The sequence below is a fragment of the Odocoileus virginianus genome, chromosome 1, assembly GCF_023699985.2.
Source record: "Odocoileus virginianus isolate 20LAN1187 ecotype Illinois chromosome 1, Ovbor_1.2, whole genome shotgun sequence".
In the NCBI taxonomy this organism is placed as follows: domain Eukaryota; kingdom Metazoa; phylum Chordata; class Mammalia; order Artiodactyla; family Cervidae; genus Odocoileus; species Odocoileus virginianus.
Genome location: NC_069674.1, coordinates 66,277,998 through 66,296,719, shown reverse-complemented (window position 1 = coordinate 66,296,719; position 18,722 = coordinate 66,277,998). Strand labels below are relative to the sequence as shown.

At 40.3% G+C, this 18,722-nt stretch overlaps 1 protein-coding gene across 1 annotated transcript in view; it reads right to left on the bottom strand.

Moving 5' to 3' along the window:
* The window catches only part of LAMB4 (laminin subunit beta 4), a 107,101-nt gene that overhangs the window by 38,467 nt on the left and 49,912 nt on the right, over positions 1 to 18,722 (bottom strand). Inside the window, 9 exon segments of the mRNA XM_070476863.1 lie at positions 970 to 1,066; positions 5,235 to 5,308; positions 5,311 to 5,454; positions 6,322 to 6,483; positions 6,486 to 6,545; positions 7,980 to 8,159; positions 8,980 to 9,321; positions 13,424 to 13,567; positions 14,621 to 14,798. Of these exon segments, the coding sequence (XP_070332964.1) occupies positions 970 to 1,066; positions 5,235 to 5,308; positions 5,311 to 5,454; positions 6,322 to 6,483; positions 6,486 to 6,545; positions 7,980 to 8,159; positions 8,980 to 9,321; positions 13,424 to 13,567; positions 14,621 to 14,798 (1,381 nt within the window).

Sequence of the window (18,722 nt, the reverse complement as noted above, 5' to 3'; positions counted from 1 at the left end):
AAAAACAGAGTTGTCATATGGTCCAGCAATTTCACTCCTGGGCGTATGGCTAGACAAAACTATAATTCAAAAAAGATACATACACCTCTATGATCATAGCAGCACTATTCACAATGCCAAGACATGGTAACAACCTAAATGTACCTAAATGGATGGATAAGAGAGACATGGTACATACATATAATGGAACACTACACAGTCATAAAAAGAATGAAATAATGCCATTTGCAGCAATGTGGATGGACCTAGAGATTATCATACTAAGTGAACTAAGTTAGAAAGAGGAAGACAAATACCATACTTTACTTGTTACTTACATACCACATGTTACTTACATGTGGACTCTAAAACATGACACAAATGAATTTATTTTACAAAGCAGAAATAGACTCACAGAGAACAGACTGTGGTTGCTGAGGGAGGGGGGATGGATTAGGAGTTTGGGATTAGCAAACGCAAACTATTATATATAGGATGGATAAACAACAAGATCCTACCATATAGCACATGTGTGTGTGTGCTAAGTCACTTCAGCTGTATCCAACTGTGTGCGACCCTATGGGCTTTAGCCTACCAGTCTCTGTTCATGGGATTCTCCAGGCAAGAATACTGGAGTGGATTGCCATGCCCTCCTCCAGGGGATTTACCCGACCCAGGGATCGAACCGGAGTCTCTTGATGTTTCCTGCATTGACAGGTACGTTCTCTACCACTAGCGCCACCTGGGAAGCCCACACTATAGAGCCCAGGGAGCTATATATTTAATATCTTGTGAAAAACCATAATGGAAAAGAAAAAAGAGAAATCTAATTGGTTTATACAGCTTTCATTTTATTAATATGTTACAGAAATTTTTTTTTAAGTTTGTGAATTTTCCACCAAATAAAGAAATTTAAAATTCAGTTGGTTCACAGCAAGCCTGTGGTAGGACCAGGTTGACTGTACTCACATTTTTAGAACCAATACTTACGAATGCATCGCTCTAGGGGATCCTCATAATGATTTTCCTCACACTCAGAGCAGCGTTTCCCATCATAGCCTGATCTACACGGACACTGGCCTGTAAGCTGTGAGAATGGTCATGGGTAAGAAATTGACAAGCTTTATGATCTTAAAAGAAAAAATTCAGATTAATACAAAACAACTTTTCCCTGCAGTGATTTAGGACATACAGCTGTGCAGAGGCGGGAGGAGGATTCCCATGGCCAGCAGCCACCCCCGACAACACCAAGGATCAAGAGTTAATATGTTTTGGCTGAGGGCTCTTGAATATACCGCCTGCTTCCAGCTGTTCAGGGACGAGTGTCCTCAAACTGAGAAACAGCCACAGATGTAAATGAAAACAAAACACAAAATAGGAAATGGGCCACATTCCTCTCCTCTACGGTTCTGGGGGTTCTCCCCTGAGAGACAGGCCAAAGACCTGGTTTTAACATCCATCAACAAGTTTGGCAAATGTTTCCATTATGGAATGTAAATTGGAGTCTTTCCCAATTGGGCTAGTGTTTTTCCTCCACAAACTTTTTTTTTTTTGTAAATGAAGCTTAATCATTTAGTGACAATTATTTATTTATTTTTTTTTCCATTTATTTTTATTAGTTGGAGGCTAATTACTTTACATCATTACAGTAGTTTTTGTCATACATTGAAATGAATTAGCCATGGATTTACATGTATTCCCCATCAGTGACAATTATTTAACTGTGTTTTAGAGAGGGCTGAACTTCTCCGTATCCTCCCAACTGGATTCTTGACCAGATTTTCTGAACACTGAGAAGATTAGAAAATTAATGGGAAAAAACAGAAAGCAAATTACTATTGCTGTGGTCCTCCATTATACTTGACCAAATCTGCTTACCCAACGATGACTCCAGAAGTAGCTGAATTCTTAAAGTGACTGGACCTACTAAAGCTTCTACCCATCTCCGGAGTAACCACTGGCTTTTGCTCAAATATAGGGAGCTGCAGGAGCCTGTAGTCCCAAGGGTTGTCACGTTGCCACACTGTCTTTGACTGTTGGGCAATGCTTTCCGTATGTTGATGCAGAATCTGCTCCTTTAACTTCTTCCCATTGTTCTAAGCCCAGTCTTAAGGAAATTGCACAAAACATATATCTTTCCTCTTCCTTTGTACAGTCCATCTCCCAACTAGAGTTGGCCATTCTCAACTTGTATATGCTTTGTTATTTTAAATCAATCACCCCTAAGACTTCATCACAAAATAGCATGGTTCTTCTCCACTATCCACAAACACTAGTTTGTCAATTCAGTGCTTAAAATGTGGTACTCAGAAATGACAACAATGTTCCTGGGAGTCATCTGACCAGTACAGAGGACAAACGGGAAAAGAAAGGCTGCCCTGGAGCTGGGCATGGCACTCCCGCCCCTGCCCGAATGGGCATCCCCTCTTTGGCAGCCAAGCCGCACCACTGGCTCAATTGCAGCACACAATGAAAATCTCCCAGATGTTTTTCACACAAACTTGTGCCAAGTTATTACTCCCTCTCTGTATTTATGCAATGGATTTAAGAAACCCAATTGCAAAACTTTATTTTTATTCCACTGACAAGTCATCTTCTTGTTTCCAGTCAATAAGATAGTTGTAAAATATCTTGTCTCTTGTTCTGTCTTGAACATATTAACTTATAATTTTGTAGTATCTGCAAATTTGATATGTTTGTTTCTCCATCAAAACTATTGATGAAAATATTGCATAGCATATTTGCTTCCCTAGGAATGCACTAGGGACCACCTACTGGCAGACATAGAGACATTTATCAGTAGTTGTTTAAACAGCTGGAAATCTCAATGACCGTGTGGCTCTTCTATATTCCAATGAAAGTGTTTCCTGATTGTAAAGAGCAAACTTCCCCAAGGAATCCCCTGTGGACCAGATTACCCCAAATACCCTTGTCATAATCAGGTCTTTGGTTAAACCAACACCATCTGATTTTCAGCTTTGTAGGCTTCCCTTGGCCTCCATGACTGAACTGCGGTCATTGTTAAGTGCTCCTGCAAATATGCTTCCCAAAAAGTCTAAGAAGCATACCAGACAGTGATGTCATGAGCATGAGGACTTCCTCATGAATTAACGAGCCAAGCAGTGTGTGGAAATCTGCTAATTTGTTCAGTTTGTTCTGTAGTTGGTGGCTGCAGGTGTGATGAGAGGAGAGGAGCATATAAAATAGTCACGGTCCTCTAGTGCCCAGATCTTGGTTTCTAACATCATTCTCCAATAGAAGGAACCAGTGCTCCTTAAAGAAACGGCTAATTCTAGGGCAGAGGCAGGAAATATACAAAAGGACCTTAGAGCATCTTGCAGTGCAAAAAGTAGGGAGGTACTTAAAAAAAAACAAAACCCACCAACAATATTGAGGTATGTCAAAGGCCTAAAGAAAGTTTCCCATGACCAAAGCAGGAACAACTTAAACAACAAAATTAAGTAGTGTTGATTTATAACTCAAAGTATAGTACAAATATCCTTGAATTCACGGATATAAAAAATGATTAAATAAATGAAGAAATGGGAAACAAAAGACAAAACTCCAGTGCAGAAGAATAGAATAATTTATGGAGATACTCTGCCCTCAAGGAGACAGAGCATAACTCCCCAATCCTTAAGTGTGGTACTGTGCTGAGTGATTTCTTCCCAAGGAGTACGGTGTGGAAAAGAGCCAAAGGATCACTTTACAGTAGAGAAAGCTGACACACACCACTTCAGCCAGGTGGTCAAGGTTCAGGGCACCTAAGTAGTGTACAGCTTTGATGTGACGTGATGAGAACAGCACTTTACCTCCAGGGCTCATCTTTTCCTCAGAATCCATAATTCAAGTCTTACCACAAGAGAGGCATCTGATAAATGTGAACTGAAGGACATTTTACAAAATACTCAAAACTATCATAGTATCAAAAATAAGGAAAGTCTAAGAGACCATCACAACCAAGAGCAACCTAAGGAGATGTGATGACTAAACGTCATGTGGTGTTCTGAAGTCTTGGAACAGAAAAAGGGCATCAGATAAAAAACTAATCAAATATGAATTATGAACATTATTTAATGATAATGTATCAATACTAATTCATTAATTATGAGAAATACACCATACTAATATATAAGAAATTTAATAACAGAAAAAACTTGGTGTGGGGTACATCTTCTCTATCTTCATGACTTTTCTGTAAACCTAAGTCTATCCTAACATAAAAAGTTATTAAGGAAAAAAAGGCCATGGTGTGCATTTTTGTGGATAGGGGTTGGAGGAAGGAAGGTCTGAGATAAAGAAAAAGAGAAGGGAAAGCCCATTCTCTATATAAGAACTACTTCAAAACTTTACTTCTACAAAATTTGACCTTTAATAAGTTGAACAGTGGAGTTGAAATTGGAGGTTAGATATACTTATTAATTGGGAAGATTCCAGCTTCTGAAATGAGCATTTTGATTCTAATTAAGCCCTAATCCCTATACTGTGGACTCGACTCTAAAATGTCTCATCATTGTTTTACCCTTCTTTTCACATCTCTGTTAATTAATGTGAAAAGTGTTTCAAAGAATATATTTACAAAGCAAAAAACCTTATCATGAGATTGTTTTTTGCATAAATAATGTTAATATTCTTAAAAAATTTTTCATTCTCATTGTTTCATTGACTGAAAACCATATGTGCAGTTAAGTGTAGAGTTAATTGTACACGAAACAATAAAGATTTGATTCTAGACTGCATTCTCTAGAAACAATTGCTCCTGGTCTCGTAGCTTGAAGATAAATAAAATAAGAGGACATCTTATTTAACCATACGTAAAGCAACTGGTGAACCATGGGAATGACAGCTTGATTTTTAAAGATGGAATTATGGATTCTGAAGGCACTCAATTTTCATTCTGGTTAGTAATCAATTCTGATTAATGATGAATTTCTTGGGGCTTCCCTATGCTTCTATGTACAAAACAGTGAAAGAGAAAGATTGTGATTTGCTGTGTGTGAATCTTGACTCGCCCAGTCCCACTGAGGACTAGAGAAAGTGGAACAGGGCAGAGCCTAACTTTCAGACCCTTATCCTCTCTTCTTTGGCGCTCTTCATTCCTTGATAAATGCAGACTCTATGCCCATAAAAGGCCAATCCTATCTAAAAACACTGATTAACAGCAATACATAAAGAAAACATTCTTTACATGTTTAGAAAGCATGTCTCCCTACTGTGTCTCATTGTGACACCATAGGAAGTTGAAAGTTTCTTGCCTGGTCACAGCGGCTACTGAGTGAGGTCCGGGGGTCACAATCGCATGGCTGACATCCTCTGCCAGGGACCAGATCCAGTATCCATCAGCACAATGGTCACAGGTCCGGCCGGTGATGCTGGGCAGACATGGGCACGTGCCAGTGTCAGGGTCACAGAGGCAAGCTTCCCCACTGGGGGGACACTCAGTGGGACTCATGCCAGAGGGATGACAAGAGCACCCTAGAAGCACAGAACCATCACTGGGGGTGAATCCATGATAACACTGGCAGTCAACAACCCATACAAACAGCTTTTTAGAGTGAAGGCATTGTTTCTTTAAAAGGACCAAGGAAGAAGCATTTTACAAGAAGAGAATTTATCAAAGAATCTAAGTAGGTTGAATTCATTCAACTGTTTTTGATCTCCCCCAACTATAATTTCCTATGGTTCAGCCGACTATGTTCCAAGAGCTCACAATTAGGATGAATGAAAGTTTCACTGTTTCCTCACATCAGTCACCAAAGTTCCACTTAAGCCAACGATCTGAGAACAAATGGTTTACTAAATTGACTTGGGTGAGCTGAAATAATTAAAATATTTCCTAAAAATGAATAGCATATTCCTTGACTTTCTTTATCATGGAATTAAACCCTTATCCTCTTCTACATCAGTGATTCTCCTCTTTTTACATTAAAGTCTGGTTGATGAGCTGGTTACAATGCAGGTTCCTGGGCCCCATCCCCCCAGAGATGCAATTCTGTAGGTCTGAGGCACAGTCCAGGAATCTGCATAATGATACTCCACCTCCATCCCTGGGTGATTCTAGCAGAGTGCACAGGGGTACACACTCTGAGAAAGGAGACTTCCAATCCTCCAGGGCATGTGCTGAAGTGTACAGTCCCAAAAGGCACACTTCTACCACCAGTGAGTTATTGTCGCAAGGCCACGCTGAGTCACATGTGCACCGCACCCATCTCTGCTGCCGAGTTCAGGACATCAGCCCGTTCTCTGTGGGTGCTGGCACCACGGACCTAACTGAAAGGAGTACCGGAGTTGCTACCACAGGTCAAGCTGCCACGTTTCCTGCCGAGAGCTTTGCAGACTTACTCGTGCAGGTCTTATCGAGGGCCGAGCCGAAGTAACCTGGCTTGCAGAGCTGGCAGTTGGGGCCCTGAGTGTTGTACAGACATTTCAGGCACTCCCCTGTGGCTGGGCTGCAGGACCCTGCATCAGTCATGTCAATGTTGTTGTTACAGGCACATGGCCGGCTGGTGCTCCGGAAATACCTGGATGTCCATAGAAACCAGCAGAGCATTCTCCACACTGCACACCTGAAAGAAGGGGAGAAGAAAAGAGAACGAGATAAGAAGTGTGTGCGCGCGTGCACACGTGTGTAGAGAGTGATGTGGATAACTGGACTCCTCTGGGGATTATGAAAGGTCACACATTTGGGATGAATAAGAAGGAGTGTTCTACATTAAAACCATTTTCATTTACTATCTATTCAGAGAATAAAAAGGCTATTTGGATATAGAAAGTTCTTGGTGAAGAACAGACTTTAGTCTTCCTTAGAAAACCAGAGTTGTGAGTTCAGGATTCTTGGGTCCTCAAATAACCAAAACCACTCAAATATGCTTCTGGATCCAAAACTAATCTCAGCCCATGTTCTCCATGTGGCACTCCAACCCTTACCCAATCTTAGAGGTGAAACAGCCCCAGCCTGAGATAACATGCCTGGGGGTGCAGAGGGGTGAGTAGTTTTCCTGACATGTGAACCTCTGAGGGTTTTTTTAAATAACCTTTATAAGACACTTTGAGGGTATTTCCATGAAAGATAGTGGAAAAACCATCCCATCTCTCCTACACTCTACTCTTTCAATCACAAAGGCAACTGCCAATGTTTAGGTGCCCAAACCCTGGGTCCACCTTCCATTTTTTGGTTTATTCCATTTAGAAATGGTCTCATAGCTCAACCATGGTCTCAGCTCTTAAGAACTGACCAACCAAGCCAGAGTGTACACGGAGAAGAGGCTGTAAGATTAAGTAGAGACTTGTGTAACCTTAGAGGTAATAAGTAAGAAAAACAATGGCCATGTGATTTATCACGATGGTAATTATAATAAAGAAAATAATAATGCCATACTTTTTAGTATCATTAAATAATACAGACTTCATGATTTTTCTCCTTGTTTGTATTGTATATTTATACTTATGCTTAAACTCCTTAAATAAAATTTTTGACTAAGGGACAGACATAGATATTGAATTAATTTTTGCAGTATCTGTACATTACCCAAATTGGTGCTTTAAGACATCTGAAAAAAATTAGTTATATCTGTGAAATATCAATCAAATTGATTACTTGAAATTATATAAAGAAAGCAGTTGAATGATTTTTATTTAAAAATGTTTGTGTTTTATATGTATATATCAATGTATAAAACTTAATCACATATTTATATTATTTAATACATCATGATTTTATTTAAAATAAATTATTTTGATTTGAGCTCATTTGGTCAATTTTCCAGATCATCATTTAAAAACATAAGCTCTGTGATATGAGTTTTTATCACTGGTTTTCGAACCATTCAAATTCTTTGTTCTGAAAAGTAGCAATTTACCAAATTGTGTCTTCTTACCATTAACCTATTATATCCTGTATCACTCATTTTTCCAAGGCAGATAATATGAATATGTGATCATTTTTCAGATAGAAATGTAGGATGAGAAGGAAAAACAACATCATGAAGTATACTGCATACCTGTATAACCTTGAAAACAATTGCAGATTACATCTGAGTTCCAAAGATTCTGATAACAGGAATGGGCAAAATACCGATTGCTGGAGGGAACATCTGGACACGGGCAAGGACGGCAGGACTGTCCTGAAGAAGGATTTCCATACTAACCATCGATGCATCTGTCAAGGCAAATTCTTTTTACTAAGATGTTCCCAGGAAAAGCTCACGTTAGCCAATGTGGATTTGCTATGCTTTAGGACAGTGACATTACTTTGCCAACAAAGGTCCGTCTAGTCAAGGCTATGGTTTTTCCAGTAGTCATGTATGGATGTGACAGTTGGACTATAAAGAAAGCTGAGTGCCGAAGAATTGATGCTTTTGAACTGCGGTGTTGGAGAAGACTCTTGAGAGTCCCTTGGACTGCAAGGAGATCCATCCTAAAGGAGATTAGTCCTGAGTGTTCATTGGAAGGACTGATGTTGAAGCTGAAATTCCAATACTTTGGCTACCTGATGAGAAGAACTGACTCATTAGAAAAGACCCTGATGCTGGGAAAGATTGAAGTCGGGAGGAGAAGATGATGACAGAGGATGAGATGGTTGGATGGCATCACCGACTCAATGGACATGAGTTTGGGTAAACTCCGGGAGTTGGTGATGGACAGGGAGGCCTGGTGCCCTGCAGTCCATGGGGTCACAAAGAATGGGACACACTGAGCAACTGAAATGAACTGAGGACAGTGCAACTCTTAAAACTCAGCATTTTAGTAGATGCTCATTTGCTCTGTAGAAAGGTTTTCTGCTTCACATTGAAAGTCCCACAGCTTAGTCATTAAACTGGATATCATGGCATCTAATTTACATGCACATTTTAGGGATAGAAAAAGGTGCCAAGCAAATGCATGTTACTCATTTAATCAGGCAAAGTCCGGTTCTTAACAAGACTTTGAAGGATGATGAAATGATGCTCTATCTTCCCCCGCCCATCGCCATCACGCTACACTTCAATTGATTCTCTACTCAGTGGTCCTTTAGAGAATGTTGTGAAATCAGAACAAAAGGAAAAAAAAAGTGTACATGCATTCCATAACTTTCACAGTTTCTCCCAGTTGTCAATCCGCCACAGTTGAAGCATGACCCAGTTTCTGGATCACAAAGTTCAGTGAGCCCATTACAGAGGCAGGGGCGGCAGTTGGGAAATCCGAAGTAGCCAGCCAGGTGCCGATCGCAATGGTGGCCAGCCACCTGTCCATGGCACGGGCACTGTCCTGATACTTGGTCACACGTGGTGCTCTTTGAGCCTTGAGGGTGGCAGTGACAAGCTGAGAAGAACAAAGAGAAACCTGCCAGGGTCAAGGGGCTAGTGGTGGGTTGGTGAGAGAGTCACAGTTCTGATATCATAATCTCTAACTTACTGTATCAACCCGATCAAGGTAAATAAATTTGAGTCCATACAGTGCTTAGAACAGAGCCTTGCATGTACTGGGTCCAGTTATATGTGCTCAGTTGGCAAGTTATATCTGACTCTGTGCAACCCCATGGACCATAGCCCACCAGGCTCCTCTGTCCATGGAATTTTCCAGGAAGAATACTGGAGTGGGTTGCCATTTCCTACTCCAGGGTATCTTCCCAACACAGGGATCAGTCCTGTGTCTCTTGTGTCTCCTGCACCCAGTTACATATGATTTGTTAATAAGAATTCACTGATTTCATTTGATCAACAGTATGTTGTGGACAACTGCAGTGTTCTTTTTTTTAAATTGTGGAATGACATATGACATTATATTAGTTTCAAGTGTACTACATGATGATTCCATATTTGTATATATTGCAAAATGATCACCATCATTAAGTCTAATTAATATGTCATGACACACAGAGTATTTGTCTTGTGATAAGATCTTCTAGGATTTGTTCTCTTATAACTTTCTAATATAGCATACTGTATTATTAACTAAAGTCACCATGCAGTACATTACATTCCCATGACTTACATATTATATAGCTGGAAGTTTGTACCTTTTGACTTCATTCACTCATTTTGCCCACCTCATCTCTGGCAACCACTAATCTGTTGGTGCTCTAGATCCATGAACTTGATTTTTGTTTGTTTGTTTTAGATTCACAAATAAATGAGATCATACTCCTAGAGAGCGAACTTATGGTTACAAATGGCAAAGTTTAGACAGAAGGGATAGACTGGGAGTTTGGAGTTGACAGGTACATACTACTATGATACATGTACATACGTAACTGAATCACTTTGTTGTACACCTGAACCTAACACAATATTGTTAATCAACTATCCTCTCATATAAAATAAAAAAATAAAAACAGAGAAAATGCAATCACACAGAATTTGTTGTCTTCTATCTGACTTATTTCACTCAGCATGAACCCTCTAGGTCCATTCAAGTTGCTGCAAATGTCAAGATTTCCCTTTTTTAAAATGACTAATATTCCATTATTATATTATAGATATATGTATCAGTTCAGCTCAGTTCAGTCGCTCAGTCGTGTCCGAATCTTTGCAACCACATGGACTGTAGCGCACCAGGCCTCCCTGTCCATCACCAACTCCCAGAGTTTACTCAAACACACGTCCATTGAGTCAGTGATGCCATCCAACCATTTCATCCTCTGTTGTCCCCTTCTCCTCCTACCTTCAATCTTTCCCAGCATCAGGATCTTTTCAAATGAGTCAGCTCTTCACATCAGGTGGCCAAAGTACTGGAGTTTCAGCTTCAGCATCAGACCTTCCAATGAATATTCAGGACTGATCTCCTTTAGGATGGACTGGTTGGATCTCCTTGCACTCCAAGCGACTCTCAAGAGTCTTCTCCAACATCACAGTTCAAAAGCATCAGATCTTGGGCACTCAGCTGTCTTTATAGTCCAACTCTCACATCCACACATGACTACTGGAAAAACCATAGCTTTGACTAGAAAGACCTTTGTTGGCAAAGTCATGCCTCTGCTTTTTAGTATGCTGTCTGGGTTGGTCATAGCTTTTCTTCCAAGGAGCAAGCGTCTTTTAATTTCATGGCTGTAATCACCATCTGTAGTGATTTTGGAGCCCCCCAAATTAAAGTCTGTCACTGTTTCCATTGTTTCCCCACCTATTTGTCATGAAGTGATGGGACCAGATGCCAGTACCTTAGTTTTCTGAACGTTGAGTCTTAAGCCAACTTTTTCACTCTCCTCTTTCACTTCCATCAAGAGGCTCTTTAGTTCTTCTTCACTTTCTGCCATAAGGGTGGTGTCATCTGCAAATCTGAGGTTATTAATATTTCTCCCAGGAATCTTGATTCCAGCTTGTGCTTTATCCAGTCCAGCATTTCTCATCATGTACTCTACATATAAATTAAATAAGCAGGGTGACAATATACAGCCTTGACGTACTCCTTTTCCTATTTGGAACCCATCTGTTGTTCCATGTCCAGTTCTAACTGTTGTTTCCTGACCTGCATACAGGTTTCTCAAGAGGCAGGTCAGGTGGTCTGGTATTCCTATCTCTTTCAGAATTTTCCACAGTCTGTTGTGATCTACACAGTCAGAGGCTTTGGCATAGTCAATAAAGCAGAAGGAGATGTTTTTCTGGAACTCTCTTGCTTTTTCGATGATCCAGCAGATGTTGGCAATTTGATCTCTGGTTTCTCTGCCTTTTCTAAATCCAGCTTGAATATCTGGAAGTTCATGGTTCATGTATTGTTGAAGCCTGGCTTGGAGAATTTTGAGTATTACTTTACTAACATGTGAGATGAGTTCAATTGTGTGGTAGTTTGAGCATTCTTTGGCATTGCTTTTCTTTGGGATTGGAATGAAAACTGACCTTTTCCAGTCCTGTGGCCACTGCTGATTTTCCAAATTTGCTGGCATATTGAGTGCAGCACTTTCACAGGATCATCTTTTAGGATTTATATATCATATATTATATCATGGAAATACATACCTATATATACATCACATTTTACCTATTCATCTGTTGGTGGAAACTTAGGTTGTTTCCATACCTTGGCTACTGTAAATAATGCTGCACTGGATAAGAGGGTGCAAGTATCTTTCCAAGTAAGTGTTTTCATTTTCTTTGCATAAATACCCAGAAGTAGAACTACTGGATCATATGGTAGTTCTTTTAAAGTTTTTGAGGAACCACCATACCCATACTGTTTTACATAGTAGCTACACCAATTTACATTCCTAGTGTACAGGGTTCCCTTTTCTCCACATCTTTGCCAACACTCATTATTTCTTGTCTTTTTGGTATTAGAATTTCTAATAGACGTTGAGGTGATATCTCACTGTGGTTTTGATTTGCATTTCTCTGCTGGCCAGCGATCCTGAGCATCTTTTCATGTAGCTATTGGCCATATGTGTATCTTCTTCAGAAAAATGTCTATTCAGACATTCTATCCTCTGTCCATTTCAATCAAGTGTCATAAATGCTGTTTATACAGAGCATCTGAATAAGTAATGCTTTTAATGATTCAAACTTCCATGAAACTTAGGATTCAAACTTTCCAATTATAAAAATAAGAAGAACCATACTTAAATGGCTAGATTTTTCTTTTCCCTATATGAGATGATAGAGATTCAATCTTTTTCTGGTAAATTGCAGAATTCTTTGAGCCAATCTTCCCTATACAAAAATGTGATGCTTGACAGGGTGGTACGTGGAAGAAATGTTTTCTCTTTTGTGTGTCAGCACTTCATAATCTTTTTAAAGAAAAGGAAAATAAATGATGGACCAAAGCACTGTTTGCTGGGTAGACAGACAACCATGCATGCCCAGGTGATGACCAGGAAGGTATACCATCTCTCTGAATCATAACTGAAAAGACATGTTCCCTGGTTTGGAAGGAGAATTAACCTGCCCGGGTGTTTTCATGGTTCCTAAGGAAGATTTCTCAGTGGGGAGCAGTGTTTCCACTAATGGTTTACACTGTGAACAGAGAACTATTTACCCTGAACATGACAGTCTTGATAAAGAATCAGCAATGCTAGATGAAGCCTCATCTAAGCCTTTATTAATGGGTGGCTTATGAAATGAGTTCCAAGGTTAGTTGTGACCCCAGCAGCAGAAAGGGTAAAATTTTGGCGACAGGGTCACCTCTCTTTTCAACTTCCAAATCTCATACTGTTATAGCCTTTCCAACCACTGGGTTTATGCACCAGGTGATAAAGCTGGGGTTACACAGACAACTCCTTGGGGTTCTCACATTCTCCCTGGGCTACTACGTTTCTATCATCACACATGGTACCTAAGAGAGCTCTGCACACAGTGCCCACTGCATGAAAGAATAAAGTATGGCAGAAAATGTTCAGTGGTTTACCTACACTGATAGTCTGAACAACATAGTCAAATTCCTAACCATGCCTTCTAAACTCCCCACATTGATTTTCTTGCCTTCAAAACTCCAAGGTCGAGAACATGTGGGTTTTCCCCATCTGGGTTTTGCTACGTACAGTGACAGCCATGTTGCCCCAAACCGTAGCTTCCTGTTGAGCACGTGTCACAGCAGCGGCCAGTCACCCCAGGCTTACATTGGCACTGGCCTCCCAGTCGGCTGCAGTTGGGTCCCTTCGAGCCCTGTGGATGACACTTGCAAGCTGCAGGGAACAAAGGAAGTTAGAGGGAAAGGAAGTGACAGCAAAGCACCTCAGCCCATTAGCAGCTCTAGTTTTGATCCCTCTTTCTCATTGGATACCTCTACCTCCTCGGATTATACAGATTAAAGACAATCATGCCTGTGAAGTACTTAGCATAGTGTTTGGCACAAAGTAAGTGCTCAATAAACACTACTTAATACACATCACTTAACAGTAAACATTACTTAACAAGTTACTGAAAGGCTTGAAATAGATTGCTTCAATCATTAGTTGTTCCAATGTAATTCTTATTGATGCTATTATTTCAATTCCTGGTGATCTATGTTGATGCTGGATTATGCCTTTCATTTCCCTTATTTCATCTTTCTTGAAGTTGTGGGCATCCTGAAGGCAGAGTCCTGCATGGAAGAAGCGTCTGACGATCTCAGAAAGCCCAAACTCTCAATGTGGCTGTCACTTTAGAGCACTGATTCTCAGCTAGAGGGGAGATCTTGCTCCCCAGGGGACATATGATAAAGTCTGGAGGCATTTTTGGATGTCACACCTAGGGGGAGGGTACTACTGATATCAGGTGGGCAGAGGGTAGGCTTGCTGTTAAACATCTTACAATGCACAGGATAGTGCCCCCTTCCCAGCAAAGTGTTAACCCAGACCTAGATTTCAAAAGTGCTGAAACCCTGTTCTACAGTTGAGTGAAATGTGCAAGTCACCTCATGTTTTGGACTCAGTCTCATTTATTAAATGAAAGTTGAGGGAATGAAAGAGGTTGTTTACAGTTCATTCTAGCCCTAACATTCCAGGATTCCAAAGAAATATTTTAGGACTGTTGTTCCAGAAATCTGGCATTCCCCAAGTGACTGCCAGGCTCTTCTTTTATATATTTTCTGTACTGTAAACTATGATGTCAACACATGGAGAGAATGCACTGTGTATCTAACCATGAGCTATTGGTATTTACATTGGCTGTTGAGCTAAAACATATTAAACTATTTCACTCATATTCCTTTGAACAGACAATGGCGCTTCAGCAGAGCCCATTGAACAGATACTCACCCACGGCCCCGTTGTGCAGCCTGGCAGACAAACTGGCTATAAGCCTTTCACATGCTCCAGGGAGCACCTGAGGTCCCGGTGCTGAGGCGATTTCAACACAGTTGTGCAGCTGATATTCATCTAAATCCTGCTTGCTGCAGAAATTCTTCAGTGAGTTGATTTGGGGAATAAGACCAAGCTTTTAAAATAACAAGGAAAAAAAAAAAGATTTCTGTTTATAGTAAAATCCTATTCAAGATTCTAGTTATTAAAACAATTAGATCTATGAGAGTCATGGTTGAAAAGAGACTCAATTTCATCCCTTTAATTGCATGCAACTGAAGATTTTAAGATTTTCAATTTATTTAAGAAACCTTCAACTAAATATTTACATTTGTTGACTTCTGGCAAAGAAAATAAGCCTTTATCTTTTTATTATTATATTTTTTACTTGCTAATCAGTTTGTCTTAGATTTGAAAGATTGCTAACTAGACTACTTGTAATGGATTAAGAAAGGACAGCTTAGGGACTTTCCTGGTGGTAAGAATCCACCTGCCAATGCAGGGGACACAGGTCTGATCCTCGTTCCGGGAAGATCCTACGTGTCACAGAGCAACCAAGCCAGGGTGCCACAGCTACTGAGCCTGTGCTCTGGAGACCGAGGACTGCGAGTACTGAGCCCATATGCCGCAAAATAAACAATTTAAAAAATTATGACTTAGGTGGTGCACAGTAGTATTACTGTGGAACTCTAAGGCCACAGGACGCTCCTTTAGAAAGTTCTGTCTTTTTCCATGGCTGACTCAGGTTGATGTTTGCCAGAAACGAACACAATACTCTAAAGCAATTATCCTTCAATTAAAAATAAACACATTAGAAAAAGAAAGCTTTGTCTTTTTCAGTTACACATGAACAGTGCTGTTCTACATCAAACAGACTGCCTCTTGGGAGCCTCGCAGTACAGATGAACACGTTAAACCTCTGAGAGGTACTGCAAGAAAGTTACTTTTGTTTTTTATTGAATTATAGTTGATTTATGATGCTCTGTTAGTTTTAGGTGTACAGTACAGTAGTTCAATTGTGTGTGTGTGTATATATATATATATATATATATATATATATATATATATATAAAAGAATATATATTGGAGTAGGAAATGGAAACCCACTCCAGTATTCTTGCCTGGAAAATCCAATGGACAGTGGAGCCTGCAGGCTACAGTTCACAGGGTCATAGAGAGTCAGATATGACTGAGTGCACACACACATACACAAGAATATATATACATACATATGTATTCTTTTTCAGATTCATTTCCCTTATAGGTTATTACAAAATATTGACTTAGCTCCCCGTGCTACACAACAAGTCCTTGTTGTTTATCTATTTCATGTAGTTTTTATCTGCTCATCCCAATCTCCTAATTCATCCCTCCCCATCCTTTTCCCCTTTGATAACTATAAGCTTGTTTTCTGTTTTGTAAATAAGTTCACTTATAGAAAAATATTTCAAAACGCAGTGTTTCCACACTTATTTTGCCACTTGGTCCTATATCCAAATAATATTTATTAACATCCTGTGTGCTTAAGTGTTTCACAGTTGCATTCTGGGAATTCCTGGCTAAAACCACATAGCTATTATGGGGACAAGGACATCATTTCAAGCTTATTCTCAAGGAGGAATGATCTACAGTTTAATAGTTACATGAAGAATAACTATCTGTTTAGATTTCTTGAGATTTTATCTAAATTATAACCTGACACTATTCAAAATGTTCACTAATGACTTGGATGAAATAGTGAAGAATGGTAGAGCAAACTGATCACCAAGTTTGTCATTTTGAACAATTGGTGGAAAAAATAGCACTGAAAATAAGTTTGAACTCAACAGGTCAAGTTGGGAGGTGAACCTGATAGCGCAGATAAATCTCCCCTCCTCTTTTTGCTTTGTCTACACTGACGTTAGTTTCCATGGGTTTTACTTCAACCCTCTTCAGTCTTTTCCTTTCTGGCCTCTGACACACCCCCACTGCGGGGTGCAATCTCAAACCTGGATGACGATTTCAGTAATCCAGACTATTTCTACTCCTCAAATTTCTAACCCCATCTTCCCAGCATGTCACTGCCTCTCACTCCTCAAATTTCATAGAGAAAACAGATAACAGCAAAGGGACTGGAGTCTCCTCCTTCCTGTTTCCCAAACTCCTGTCTCACAGGTGCTGACACCTGTCCTCACCTCTGCGAGCTGGTGGAGGAGAGGTATCCCAGGGGAAGAGATGTCCCGGCAGCTATGCCCTCTGCCCTAGGGAACTTTCCTGTGGAATACGCACCCGGAAGCCTGGTGTGCTCCAGTCCATGGGGTCTCAAAGAGTTGGACACGACGTAGTCACTGAACAACAATGCCTTCCTTCTTCAGTCTTTTTATTTCAATCGACATATGTATGTGCTTAAATCTCTCCCATCTGTAAAGTCACCTCCTTGATCTCAAATATTTCTCCTGCTACTGCCTTGGCTCTTGATTCCTTGGCAGTCAAATTTCTTTAACAACTGTTTCCTTGCCATCTTCACTACCTCCTCTCCCATTCACCCCTCACGCCAAAGCAACAGCTCTCCCCTAAATGTTGGGGCTCCTTGGGGTTCTCTCATGGGCTCTCTTCTTACCCCACATCCATTTCCTAAGTGATTGTAATGAAGCTGTGTCTTTGATTTTCATCTGCATTTATGTCTGCTGCCACATCTCAATCATGGGTTCCAGCTCTGCACAGACAAGCTTATCAGTTGTCCCAAAGGCACTGCCAATCAAACACACTCACAACCTGCCTTCCTTTCAGTGCCTATCACCAGGAAATAGTGCCACAATCTGCCAAGCTGCTTGCTGTAGAAAACTGAAGGCCATCTTTGATACCAGCCTCTTCATCATCAACACGCCCAATCCATCCCACTTGCTCCCACCCCCAACATCAAGTTCTTCACAAGCCTGGTCAATTTGACCGACTGATACATCTAGGATGTGTTTATCGCTCTTCATTTCCCATCACTTCCCTAACCTAGGCCACCCAGATGACCATGGTGACAGCCCCAAAGATGTCCCAGCTTCCACTTTCGTCTCCCCTCTGTCATCAGTTTTCTACCCTATTGCACAGAGACCTTTTATTTTTTTTATTTGTTTTTTTTAGAGCAATTAAAGGAATTTAATAATAAAGTAATTTCAAAGCAATACCCTAAATATAGATCCTGTTCTGTTACTTTAAAATTTATCTCTGAATAAATAGAATAAAGAGTTTGTATATACTGAATACATGAAATTGCCAATCTTCCAACTTTGTTAAAGGTTTTATTGAGGTATAATTAGCATGCAATAAACCACACCTCAAGAGTTCAATTTGATAGGTTTTTTTTTTCTTTTTTTTTTACATGAATCAGCCATGGATTTACATGTGTTCCCCTTCCCGATCCCCTCTCCTGCCTCCCTCACCATCCCATCCCTCTGGGTCTTCCCAGTGCACCAGCCCTGAGCACCTGTCTCATGCATCCAACCTGGGCTGGGGAGATCCTCTATGACCTACCTCCCAGAATATTGGAAATAAAAGCAAAAATAAACAAATGGGACCTAATGAAACTTAAAAGCTTTTGCACAACAAAGGAAACTATAAGCAAGGTGAAAAGACTGCCTTCAGAATGGGAGAAAATAATAGCAAATGAAGCAACAGACAAAGGATTAATCTCAAAAATATACAAGCAACTCCTGCAGCTCAATTCCAGAAAAATAAATGACCCAATCAAAAAATGGGCCAAAGATCTAAATAGACATTTCTCCAAATAAGACATACAGATGGCTAACAAACACATGAAAAGATGCTCAACATCACTCATTATCAGAGAAATGCAAATCAAAACCTCAATGAGGTACCATTACACGCCAGTCAGAATGGCTGCTATCCAAAAGTCTACAAGCAATAAATGCTGGAGAGGGTGTGGAGAAAAGGGAACCCTCTTACACTGTTGGTGGGAATGCAAACTAGTACAGCCGCTATGGAGAACAGTGTGGAGATTCCTTAAAAAACTGGAAATAGAACTGCCATATGACCCAGCAATCCCACTCCTGGGCATACACAACAAGGA